The 13,394-nt window shown below is 46.5% G+C and overlaps 1 protein-coding gene across 1 annotated transcript in view; it reads right to left on the bottom strand.

The window, feature by feature from the left end:
• Nucleotides 1-1,037: 1,037 nt before the first annotated feature.
• Nucleotides 1,038-13,394, bottom strand: part of setbp1 (SET binding protein 1) — a 37,956-nt gene continuing 25,599 nt past the window's right edge. The window contains 3 exon segments of the mRNA XM_042320167.1: nt 1,038-6,343; nt 12,262-12,909; nt 12,912-13,314. Coding sequence (XP_042176101.1) covers nt 5,871-6,343; nt 12,262-12,909; nt 12,912-13,314 — 1,524 coding nt within the window. The 3' untranslated portion in view covers nt 1,038-5,870.

Here is a 13,394-nt window from a genome sequence, read left to right on the forward strand (position 1 = left end):
ACGTAAAACGAGGCGGAAGCGGAGAGTAGGGGTCGGGTGTGTTTATCACAACGTAAATCACACCTGGAACACATTTTTAGCCAATCAGCATCTGGGACCAGAACTATCCGTTGTATAATCTGGTGCATAATAACACTTTCCTGCATGGCATTAAGCTTTCTGAAGAATGTTCCATTCTCCCTGATGAAGGTTACTGCATGGAGGAGTTCCAAACGGTATCCTATTCCCTATATAGTGCACTACTTTTGACCAGAGCGCTGGTCAAAAGATGTGCACTATATAGGAAATAAGGTGCCAATTAGGACAAAAAACCCATGTCTCCATGTGGAAGATTACCTCAAGGAAAGGCCGAAGAACAAACCCCATGTCTCCATGTGGAAGGTTACCTCAAGGAAAGGCCGAAGAACAAACCCCATGTCTCCATGTGGAAGATTACCTCAAGGAAAGGCCGAAGAACAAACCCCATGTCTCCATGTGGAAGGTTACCTCAAGGAAAGGCCGAAGAACAAACCCCATGTCTCCATGTGGAAGGTTACCTCAAGGAAAGGCCGAAGAACAAACCCCATGTCTCCATGTGGAAGATTACCTCAAGGAAAGGCCGAAGAACAAAAACCCATGTCTCCATGTGGAAGATTACCTCAAGGAAAGGCCGAAGAACAAAAACCCATGTCTCCATGTGGAAGGTTACCTCAAGGAAAGGCCGAAGAACAAAAACCCATGTCTCCATGTGGAAGGTTACCTCAAGGAAAGGCCGAAGAACAAAAACCCATGTCTCCATGTGGAAGGTTACCTCAAGGAAAGGCCGAAGAACAAACCCCATGTCTCCATGTGGAAGGTTACCTCAAGGAAAGGCCGAAGAACAAAAACCCATGTCTCCATGTGGAAGGTTACCTCAAGGAAAGGCCGAAGAACAAAAACCCATGTCTCCATGTGGAAGATTACCTCAAGGAAAGGCCGAAGAACAAAAACCCATGTCTCCATGTGGAAGGTTACCTCAAGGAAAGGCCGAAGAACAAAAAAACACACCAATGACATCATCAGCTTTCAATAAACTCATTTATTATTTCACACAATGAATAACATGAACAAGTTCAATTTCATCTTAATAAGTGCCCAATGCGGCCAGCCAGGAAAACGGTAGCAAAAGAACAAGCTTTTCCTCAGAGAAAAGAGAAAAGAAATTAAAATAAAGACGACAAGATCATGTTAAGTAAACATGACCAGAAGCATGCCAGCAGACATGGCTATACATATACAGTATATTGCATGTATATGTGCATATGACATATATCTGTATATGAGTGAAGGCAAATACAAAATATGTGTACATTTACACATACATACTAAGGATATATGCATATGCATGAGCATCTAAGTATTTACTGATGTCTACATGTCAAATATTTGCCATTTTTAATATTCATACAATGTACAAAAATGCTTTATGAATTAAAAATCCATTACAAAAACAAACATATCAAACAATGTACAAGTCTTGCTCCAAATGCAACTGAAAGTCAACTTCTCCGCCCGTCTCAAATCGTAATGAATACAATCAAGTGGAGCATGCTAATAAAGGAAAACCCACTCTAGTAAAAAGGTTCAAATACACTATGTATTCAAACTCAAATATGCCAACACAGTTAAGAGCTTTGTGCTCTTGCAAAGTACATTTATTGGTTTCCTCATCGACGCTTCATCTGCGTGTTCAGCGTTGAACAACATTAAAGCTTGGAAACATAACATATATGTTAATGACTACACGTATTAGTAGAGACTGTGGCTGCTTCTCAAATGACTCCATACCAGCGCACTGCGTTTAAACAGGTTCTGTAGTAGTACACTATGTAGGCTGTGATTTGAGGCGCATGCAGTATGATTCAGCTCCAGTGGCTGTCCTGGACTGGTCAGACTGGTCTCAGTGTAGAGGCACAGGTCTTCCCTAACCACTGATCCAGGACCAGATGTTCCTTCGTCCCCCTGATGATGAAGATTAGGATTTAGGGTTGGGTAAACTTCTACCTGGAGTCATACCAGTCATACAGTTGGACCAGAGTGAATACAGAATCCAGTACATAACAAAAGACCGCAAAACCCAACTTGACCGTACGGGACTGTACTGGACCACGCGATGGGTCTTGTGTAGCGTTAAAGCAGAGGATCGGGACAATACTAGTCAGCTGTAGAAGGCACCGGAACATCGGCTGGTAGAGAGAGAGAAACAGACAGATCCTAGTGGCTTTAACTCAAACATCAGAGACCGACCATGGAATATTGAGCTGCCAAGCCTATAGACCCCTTAAACCACATCTAGATTCATTAGACCAATCCTAGACTACATCTAGATTCATTAGACCAATCCTAGAATACATCTAGATTCTTTAGACCAATCCTAGACTACATCTAGATTCATTAGACCAATCCTAGACTACATCTAGATTCTTTAGACCAATCCTAGACTTCATCTAGATTCATTAGACCAATCCTAGACTTCATCTAGATTCATTAGACCAATCCTAGACTGCATCTAGATTCCTTAGACCAAACCTAGACTACATCTAGATTCCTTAGACCAATCCTAGACTACATCTAGATTCCTTAGACCAATCCTAGACTACATCTAGATTCCTTAGACCAATCCTAGACTACATCTAGATTCCTTAGACCAATCCTAGACTACATCTAGACCACACTTAGACCCTAGAAAGGTTTAGAGAGATCCAGGCCTCCTGTGAAAGGTGTAATTTGGTTATGAGATCCAGTTCAGGCTCATTCTCTGCGCAGTGTGTGAGCTGACACACACACTGACAAGGACAGGTGTATTTTTGGTAATGCCCTCTGAGCAAGTCCCACACACACGCACACACTGCTGCACTAGGCACCCATTGGCTCAGGGGAGTATAGCTGCTAGCCAATGAGGGTTCTTGGTCTTAGCTGAAGTGCAATGAGAGACACTATCATAGGCTGGCACAGGCCCTGGGATCTCAAGCTTGCGATGATTGTTTAACAAACATTCTAATTGATGGATGGATAGGGACAGACTTATGGGGTCTTGCTGGCTCTAATGTCAAATGTGGTCTAAGATAGGTCTGTGGTCTACGATAGGTTTAGGTTTAGGCTATACCAGCGTACGTAACTGAGCCCAGTTTGTATCCATGCAGGCAGAACACAACAGAACACAACAGAACAGACACTATTTACAACAGACAAACACTTCAGTACTGGAGCTTGACTTCTGATTAAGGCAGCACTGCAGGAAGCTGCAGTCACTAAAGTTGACATGAAATGATAGTCACTTTCTGCACAACGCTTTACAAATTATTACTGTTACTATTCACACTTCTGGTTAAATGACTTCATGTTTTATTGGGTAAATAAGACACTTATTTGTCTTTGTGGAAGGGTGGATTCCCTCAGACAGCCCAGGCCAGACCTGATGCATAGCAAACAACTACGTAAGACAGCATGGTTCCCAATACAACTCCCCTGGCACAGCCTGTCCACCGCCTGGGGCCTGGTTCCATTTAAGTTCAGGGCCCCTTTCCCTGGCTCTTACCACCACCGTTGCTCAAAGCGCTCAGATATGAAAGGACTGGATGTGTGTAATAGTGTACGTGATGGATCCATTTTTCGTTCCCATAGTGCTTAACCGAGCCTTTTCACATCTGTTCACTCCAAAGAGCCAGGGTGAGCACAAGGGGCTTGCAACTGAAATGGAATCAGGCCTGTTGTACGTATGGCTGCAAAGGGACACAGGTAGTGCCCGCGTTGTGGTTGCTAAGACACACGTGTCGTAAATGCACAATCATAAGTACGTGGTTTCAATCGCAGTAACTTCTCCACCATTTTGAATTCCCCCAAAATGAGATGTGATGGTTTAAGAAACAAACATAAGGCACGTGCAGAACTGCTGGAGCTGACAAGACCCTCACAGAGAGAGGAGAGGCTTCCCAAGTTTACATTACATTTACAGGTCCCCAATGAAATACTGACCCACTGGTATTTTCTGAAATACTGAAGACATGATAGCTAGCTGGTGTGTTTAACTGCAGATTGAGAATGCTGACAACCCCACACCTGACAAGTCTGTGAAACACACATATCTCTGAGACTTTGGTTTTCCTATTCCAATCTTTACATTTTGTGTTATGTTATTTTTCAACCACTACTCAGACAGAATCTTTAGAGTACCACACACTCACTACAAAACACTGATCATTAACCCTCCTCCAGCTTCACTGTCCAATCAAATCTCAGACTTGGGCTTAGGTTTGACACCATTGGCTGAGCGTCCTGCATATTCAAATTGATTAAATTAATGCACATGTTTCCGAATGGATATTCACCATTGAAGTCAAGGCCAAAACGTAAGGCTAGAACAAGCATGTAAGTGCTGACTTTTGATGAAATGTAAGCGTATGTTTATATAGTGCATTAAAACCAAGGTTTCGTCAAACACGCCTGATATTCCCATGTGTGTGATGGCCTTCTCATACACAAAATAAATGAATGAATACATGTGGTTCCTTCAGTCTGAAAACAAACAGGTCTTGAGTCCCATCCAGGTCTATTTTTGGTAATAAAACAACAATCCCGACGTTTATGGTCTATTGTACAACACTTCTATTTGATATAAGCCAGTACATGTAGATAGGCTGTTTTCCCCGTGGTAAAAAGCGGGTGAAAGTGGAGTATGCTCCTATGTACAGTTAGACCACAGCTGTAGAGACCTACAGCCAGGGAAGCTCAGTCCAACATATTGCCTTTAAAGTATCCATGCCCAGGACAGGGCAGGGGGAGTGGAGAGGGTGTAGAAGGGCTAGTGGGTAGGGTGAGTTACTGGTCTTAGATCCTGTGGGTATGAGAGGTGAGGGATAGAAGGGTGAGTGGGGTAAGGTAGGTGGTCATTAACTAGCTTCATTAGAGAAGGCAAAAAAAATGATCAGAGCTGCACAGTATCATATTATCCAATCACCACCCCCAGTCTGCTGGTAGAGACATGGCTAATGCCACATTCAGATAAAGAGTATTATAAAGTACCATAGTATCTCATACTGTATAGTACCATAGTATCATACAGCATCTTATCAAAGAGTGCCGTATAGTATCAGATATTGTAGCATAAAGTACCATACAGTATCATATTATAGGACGGTACGCATCATTGTATCACATACATGTATGATAAGAGTCACTGTTCGTCCTCAGTGGCACTCTCATTCAGAGTGCAACACTCCTCCCCTCTTAACTCGTTCAGAGTTAAACACTACTCCTCTCCTAATGTTCCTTCATCGAGACCTACTGCAGTCACTCTCCTTATATCCAATCATAGAAGAAAAACAGACAAGCCATTAGGTCAAAGTGCACAGAGGTGGTCCCAGCATTGCTGTCTGTTTGGCTGCTATTGCTGTGTTCATCACCAAGTGGGTAGATGGTAATTACCCAGTTGTAAAGGGGTAATTACCAGTTGGATGCATTCACATGCTTTGAACTCGTTGAGAAACGCTGATTGGCTAATGGCCAACAAGCTTCGTTAACCATAAACTAAAAGTACCGCTATCATGCTTGTAAACAAATTATGGTGTTAAAAAACCATAGCTTTTTAAAAATAATGTTTTGTTGTTGCATTTATTTGCTGAAAATGGTGTTATCGAGGTAAATTCCTTATTAGGTGCAACGATAGTTGCGTTTCCCACTAGTAATTACCAGTTGGAGAGGCGTTCCTGTGGATTTTTCCAGTCGTATGTGGTAAATACTACCTTCCCACTTGGTTTTGAATGCAGCATTTGGCCAGTGTTGGCTCCTCTCACCAGCTCTCTGATAGGCCAGAGTTAATCTATCTATCTGCAACTGTGATGCTGTCTGATTGGCTAGTGGAAGGCCATATCCCCTCCCTCCTCTCTCCTGCACCTCCCCCTACGTTTCCTTCCTCTGGCCGGTGGGGGCGCCAGAGAGCGTGCTCGGTGCACCACCGTCTCAATGGCCACTGAGATAGAGTCGTGATTGGAAAACTCCAGAGGCTGGGGGATGGGACTTGGTCTTAAGCTCCGCCTACCCGGTAGGTCCACACACCTCTCCAACACCGGCATCCCGAAGCCCCTCCCTTCGTCCCTCCCATAACTGGTGGGTTCAGATTCATCAATAGGGTGTTTCCGGGGGCGACCAGGTCGCCTCTTGACGACGTTGTTGCCAGTCTTGGCCTGGCGCTGGAGACGCTTCACACGCAGGATCTTCTGCACGTGCTCAAAACTCCTCTGACTATTGAGCACGTTGTTGAGAGAACACATCCTCCTGACCTCACCGTGGATCTGTTCCACCTCATGACGCTTATACCTCCTCTTACCTGAGAGAGAGAGAGAGAGAGAGAGAGAGAGAGTGTGAGTAAGTAAACAGAGAGAGGAGATAGAGAGAGAAAAGAGAGTTATGTGATCGCACTTTGGCAATGTAAGATATTGAATGAAGATGGCAAAGCTCATTGACTTAACAGATGGAGAAGAGGAAGGGGAAAGAGAGGGGGGCATTTTACAAGACCACCATTTAACAAGATATTTGATATGACAATGAAACTAAGGCAAAATCAGAGGGGTTCACAAGACGATGTCAGCAAGAAAGACTTGGCCTGAATGCAAAAATTGGATGAGACATATGCAAATTTTGCTCATTGACAGAAACACTGTTTTTGTTTGAACTGCTTCCTGCTAATTTCCTCCATATTCAGGCCTACATTGCAGATGAGACAGAAGTAGAGATTCCATCCTGTGCTACAGAGTGGAGAGGAGAGAGAGTGATGGAGAGAGAGAAATGTTTCCCAGGCCAATAAAGCCCCTTTGAATTGAATTGAGAGAGTGTGGAGCTTCCATTCTGCTAGCAGGAAATCCACAGAAATGTCTCCTTCAACCATTAAATGTGTCTCTACACAATAGTGTTTCTACGCATCTGGAGCACAGACTGGCAAACAGGCCAGACACATGCAACACACATATTCGCAATGCAAACACACACACACACACACACACACACACACACACACACACACACACACACACACACACACACACACACACACACACACACACACACACACACACACACACACACACACAGCATAAGAAGAGTGGCTGAGCAGAGGAAACTGGAGCCATATTGTTTCCTTCAATGCTGGTAAACTGGGCACTCTGCCCTTCATACACGCAGCTCCCTCCCTCCCTCCCTCCCTCCCTCCCTCCCTCCCTCCCTCCCTCCCTCCCTCCCTCCCTCCCTCCCTCCCTCCCTCCCTCCCTCACTCCCTCCCTCCCTCACTCACCTTACAGCCCCCCTCTTCTCTCTGGGCTATGTTCCCAGACTGGACCAGAGCCAAAATGGAGAAAAATCACAATCAGACATAACAGGCCCAAACCAGCAGCCTTTAAACGTGCTTTCTCTCTCTCTATATCCTCCATGCTCTCTCTCTATCCTCCCAGCTCTCTCCCTCTCTCTATCCTCCCAGCTCTCTCCCTCTCTCTATCCTCCCTGCTCTCTCCCTCTCTCTATCCTCCCAGCTCTCTCCCTCTCTCTATCCTCCCTGCTCTCTCCCCCTCTCTATCCTCCCTGCTCTCTCCCTCTCTCTATCCTCCCAGCTCTCTCCCTCTCTCTATCCTCCCTGCTCTCTCCCTCTCTCTATCCTCCCAGCTCTCTCCCTCTCTCTATCCTCCCTGCTCTCTCCCCCTCTCTATCCTCCCTGCTCTCTCCCCCTCTCTATCCTCCCTGCTCTCGCCCCCTCTCCCCCTCTCTATCCTCCCAGCTCTCTCCCTCTCTCTATCCTCCCTGCTCTCGCCCCCTCTCCCCCTCTCTATCCTCCCTGCTCTCGCCCCCTCTCCCCCTCTCTATCCTCCCAGCTCTCTCCCTCTCTCTATCCTCCCTGCTCTCGCCCCCTCTCCCCCTCTCTATCCTCCCTGCTCTCGCCCCCTCTCCCCCTCTCTATCCTCCCAGCTCTCTCCCTCTCTCTATCCTCCCTGCTCTCTCCCTCTCTCTATCCTCCCTGCTCTCTCCCTCTCTCTCTATCCTCCCTGCTCTCTCCCTCTCTCTATCCTCCCTGCTCTCGCCCCCTCTCCCCCTCTCTATCCTCCCTGCTCTCTCTCTCTTTCTATCCTCCCTGCTCTCTCCCTCTCTCTATCCTCCCTGCTCTCTCCCTCTCTCTATCCTGCCTGCTCTCTCCCTCTCTCTATCCTGCCTGCTCTCTCCCTCTCTCTATCCTCCCTGCTCTCTCCCTCTCTCTATCCTCCCTGCTCTCTCCCTCTCTCTATCCTCCCAGCTCTCTCCCTCTCTCTATCCTCCCTGCTCTCTCCCTCTCTCTATCCTCCCTGCTCTCTCCCTCTCTCTATCCTCCCTGCTCTCTCCCTCTCTCTATCCTCCCTGCTCTCTCCCTCTCTCTATCCTCCCTGCTCTCTCCCTCCCTCTATCCTCCCTGCTCTCCCCCTCCCTCTATCCTCCCTGCTCTCTCCCTCTCTCTATCCTCCCTGCTCTCTCTCTTTCTATCCTCCCTGCTCTCCCCCTCTCTATCCTCCCTGCTCTCTCCCTCTCTCTATCCTCCCTGCTCTCTCCCTGCTCTCTCCCCTCTCTATCCTCCCTGCTCTCTCCCTCTCTCTATCCTCCCTGCTCTCTCCCTCTATCCTCCCTGCTCTCTCCCTCTCTCTATCCTCCCTGCTCTCTCCCTCTCTCTATCCTCCCTGCTCTCTCCCTCTCTCTATCCTCCCTGCTCTCGCCCCCCTCTCCCTCTCTCGCTCTCCTTTTCACTGCGGTTCTTCAGTATCTCTGGGTGACAGTGTAACAGTACTAACACAGTACTAACTACCGATTGAGAAATGTGATATACTATTCACATTTCTATTGGTCTATCTAAGATGACTTGAAAGACAACAGGAAGTATGACACACAAATTCATTCATAATCTGCCCATCATCGGTACTCACAGCTATCAAATGTCTTGCTGAGGATTTCAAAAGACATAAACCGTTTACTCTTGACTCTGAAATTGTAAACTTGCCCAAAGGAATTGAGATCTTCATCATATTATGATCATGATTGAGTGTTTATAGATATGAAAGATGTGATGGGAATAAAACATTTAGTGTTCTGTAGAATAAAGCCTCCTGTCCATAGTGTTCTGTATAATAAAGCCTCCTGTCCATAGTGTTCTGTATAATAAAGCCTCCTGTCCATAGTGTTCTGTATAAAGCCTCCTGTCCATAGTGTTCTGTATAAAGCCTCCTGTCCATAGTGTTCTGTATAAAGCCTCCTGTCCATAGTGTTCTGTATAATAAAGCCTCCTGTCCATAGCCTCTCTTCAACTGAGACAAAGAGTCATTAGTCTAATACACTAAGCACTGAGTAGCAGCAATTTATTAGGTGCGGACACACACACACACGTACACACACACACACACACACATTAAGTAGCAGAAATTTACGAGCTGCATATATGCATCATAAAAAATGATGACCTTCAGCAGTTCTTCAGTGTCTATAGCTCTGTGACTGATCTGAAGGCAGTTCTTCAGTGTCTATAGCTCTGTGACTGATCTGAAGGCAGTTTTTCAGTGTCTATTGCTCTGTGACTGATCTGAAGGCAGTTCTTCCGTGTCTATAGCTCTGTGACTGATCTGAAGGCAGTTCTTCAGTGTCTATAGCTCTGTGACTGATCTGAAGGCAGTTCTTCAGTGTCTATAGCTCTGTGACTGATCTGAAGGCAGTTCTTCAGTGTCTATAGCTCTGTGACTGATCTGAAGGCAGTTCTTCAGTGTCTATAGCTCTGTGACTGATCTGAAGGCAGTTCTTCAGTGTCTACAGCTCTGTGACTGATCTGAAGGCAGTTCTTCAGTGTCTATAGCTCTGTGACTGATCTGAAGGCAGTTCTTCAGTGTCTATAGCTCTGTGACTGATCTGAAGGCAGTTCTTCAGTGTCTATAGCTCTGTGACTGATGTGAAGCCAGTACTGTTTTGCGTCCTCCACCCTATTCAATAAGATTTGGGTATGGCAAGATCTGTGTTTAAGGTACACTGCTCTCCAGAGCTTTCAGCCAACTGCAGGAGGAAGGATTCTATTGTGTGTGTGTGTGTACGCGAAGAGAAAATCACTCTCATTAACTCTGCAAAAAGGATGACCTGCTTTTATACAAATGATTATGTGAGAGATTGCTGTCAGCTGCAGTGGAACCTGCTGATTAGTGGGAGCACACCACACACACACACACACACACACACACAGTTCAAATCAGGCTCAGATAAACACCCAATCACAGGGAGGAAATGATTTAGAAACACATTCAATCACACAAGAGTGGAGGATAATATGAATTTTAGATCAGTGTGTGTGAGTGTGTGTGTGTGTGTGTGTGTGTGTGTGTGTGTGTGTGTGTGTGTGTGTGTGTGTGTTTTAATTGGGCTGGGGCTGGTCTGTGGAGCGTAGCAGTAAGTCATGCTGGTAGAGTGAGGAGAGACAGGGGAGAGAGGGAGTGAAGAGGGTAGGTGAGAGAAGGAGGAGAGAGAGAGGGAGACAGGGGAGAGGGGGGAGAGTTTATTGAGAGAGAGGGAGGGAGTAGAGGCTGGAAAGATAGGGGACAGGGAGAAGAGAGAGGGATGTGAGGGAAGAGAGAGAAAGAAGTGGTATAACCTGTCTGGGGCAGAACGAGAGATGGAGGAAGGAGAGAGAATAAGGGGGGTTAGAGAGAGGGGGTAGTGTGTCTGTGAGTCACCCCCCGCGGGTCCCCCGGGGAGGGGGATGTAATCTAAGTGAGCCCCTGGCTTCTCTCCCCCTCCACTGGACTAGGCCCCACTCATTAAAGCCCTGGCTGGTGGCCAGCTCTGTTAACACAGCCACTGCCTTTTACTGCCTGTTTGGAGAATATAAATCACAACCTGAGAATCATATATCTCTGGGACCAACCATTGGCAGGCTGGGAGGAATGGATGGAGGGAGGGAGAGATTGGTGAATTATAGTCCTTTCCAGCCATGCGTTTCGTTCTCTCTCTCTCTCTCTCTCTCTCTGGCCAGATGTGCTCGCTGCACTCAGAATACAGAATGTACCAAAAACACATTTGTTCAGTATTTAGTGTTTTAGGAGCTGACTACCTCTTTGTCTGCTATAGGCTTACACATGTTCATCTGTCTGTTCTGAAAACTGGGCAGACATCTTATATGCTATCCATATCATATATATACAGTTTAGGTTTTTTTAAACGAAGAAGAAGAAGAAGGAATTACTGATGTTGTTTTCACTATAGAGACTGGAAGTAATGCAGCGCATCGGTACAAAAAAATCAGATATCTGGAGAGAGGGGGCTGTGTTATAACACGGTAATAAGCCTGTTATAGAGTAGTAATAAGTTGTTATCTGTCAGAGTGGGGCTGTGTTATAACACGGTAATAAGCCTGTTATAGAGTAGTAATAAGTTGTTACCTGTCAGAGTGGGGCTGTGTTATAACACGGTAATAAGCCTGTTATAGAGTAGTAATAAGTTGTTACCTGTCAGAGTGGGGCTGTGTTATAACACGGTAATATGCCTGTTATAGAGTAGTAATAAGTTGTTATAACACGGCAATAAGCCTGTTATAGAGTAGTAATAAGTTGTTATAACACGGTAATAAGCCTGTTATAGAGTAGTAATAAGTTGTTACCTGTCAGAGTGGGGCTGTGTTATAACACGGTAATATGCCTGTTATAGAGTAGTAATAAGTTGTTATAACACGGCAATAAGCCTGTTATAGAGTAGTAATAAGTTGTTATAACACGGTAATAAGCCTGTTATAGAGTAGTAATAAGTTATAACACGGTAATAAGCCTGTTATAGAGTAGTAATAAGTTGTTATAACACGGTAATAAGCCTGTTATAGAGTAGTAATAAGTTGTTACCTGTCAGAGTGGGGCTGTGTTATAACACAATAATAAGCCTGTTATAGAGTAGTAATAAGTTGTTACCTGTCAGAGGGGGGCTGTGTTATAACACGGTAATAAGCCTGTTATAGAGTAGTAATAAGTCGTTACCTGTCAGAGTGGGGCTGTGTTATAACACGGTAATAAGCCTGTTATAGAGTAGTAATAAGTTGTTACCTGTCAGAGTGGGGCTGTGTTATAACACGGTAATAAGCCTGTTATAGAGTAGTAATAAGTTGTTATAACATGGTAATAAGCCTGTTATAGAGTAGTAATAAGTTGTTACCTGTCAGAGTGGGGCTGTGTTATAACACGGTAATAAGCCTGTTATAGAGTAGTAATAAGTTGTTACCTGTTAGAGTGGGGCTGGCATTGTGGAACGGCTCTTCTGTTTCTTGGCTCTTCTCTTTCCTGGCATTGTGGAATGACATCACCCCTTCCTCTCCGAACACTGCTAAGCCCCTTCTTCTGCCACGCCCACTGCCCTCCTCCCGCAATCTAAAAAGGTCAGAGGTCAGCTCTGGCCACTGTGATTGGCTTCTGTAGCTGCTCAGGAAGCTGCTCATTGGCTGTCCGGGCATGCGTGGGCGGAACTGGACATGGTCCATGGAGAGAGAAGAGAGAGGGTCCGACTCAAACATCGCTCCTCGGGACCCCCCTCTAGAGCCTCGCCCACCCCCCCTTTGCTGCTCCTGATGCTTCGGATTGTTCATCTCCCGCCTGTCAGTCAACAGGTTGAGCAGCCCATTGGTCTTGGCACCGCTGAAGAGCCCGCCCAGCTCCTGTCTGTCATGAGGTGAGAGGAGAGGGGTCTCTTCCTTGTGCTTGTGTTTGTGCTTGTGTTTCCTCTTGTGGAGCCTCACCCCTCCACCATCACCACCCAGGGATCCCAGTCCTTCTCCCCGACCAGAGGAAGCCTGCAGTGGGCCGCTAGACGTCCGTAGCTTGGCCCCGGCCTGGAGCTTGGAGTGGCCTCCAGAGTGGAACTTAGGAGGGGGACAGCAGGCCTCATGAAGTGGGAGGGTGGTGAAGGGCTATGGGAATGGTGGGGCAAGTAGAGGGGGGGTGCTGGGGGGTAGTAGCCCAGGCTCAGAGGCGGGGCGTAAGGCATGGCATACGGTGCATAGTAGTTCCCCCCTGCCAGCGGATATCCAAACCCCTGGACAAAAGGCAGCTTGGATGTGATTGGCTCACTGGCTTTGGCGGGCCGGCCGCGCCTCCTCTTGGCCTTGAGCTCGGCGGTCCTGCGCAAGTAAGGGGCGGGGTCACAGGGGTAGGGGTCGTAGGTCAGGGGGTAGTAGTGGTGGTGGAAGTTGAGGCGGAAGATGGAGGGGTAGGGGTGCTGGGGGTAGCAGGAGGCGTAGCGTCGGTGAGACACATGTAGCTGCTGCAGCTTCACCACAACCTGGCAGAGGAGAGGAGGAGGAGAAGGCCACATCAGAACTGGATCATTTAACAGTACTGGATAATAGACTTAGGCAGTAA

The sequence above is a fragment of the Oncorhynchus tshawytscha genome, linkage group LG04, assembly GCF_018296145.1.
Source record: "Oncorhynchus tshawytscha isolate Ot180627B linkage group LG04, Otsh_v2.0, whole genome shotgun sequence".
Classification (NCBI taxonomy): Eukaryota; Metazoa; Chordata; class Actinopteri; order Salmoniformes; family Salmonidae; genus Oncorhynchus; species Oncorhynchus tshawytscha.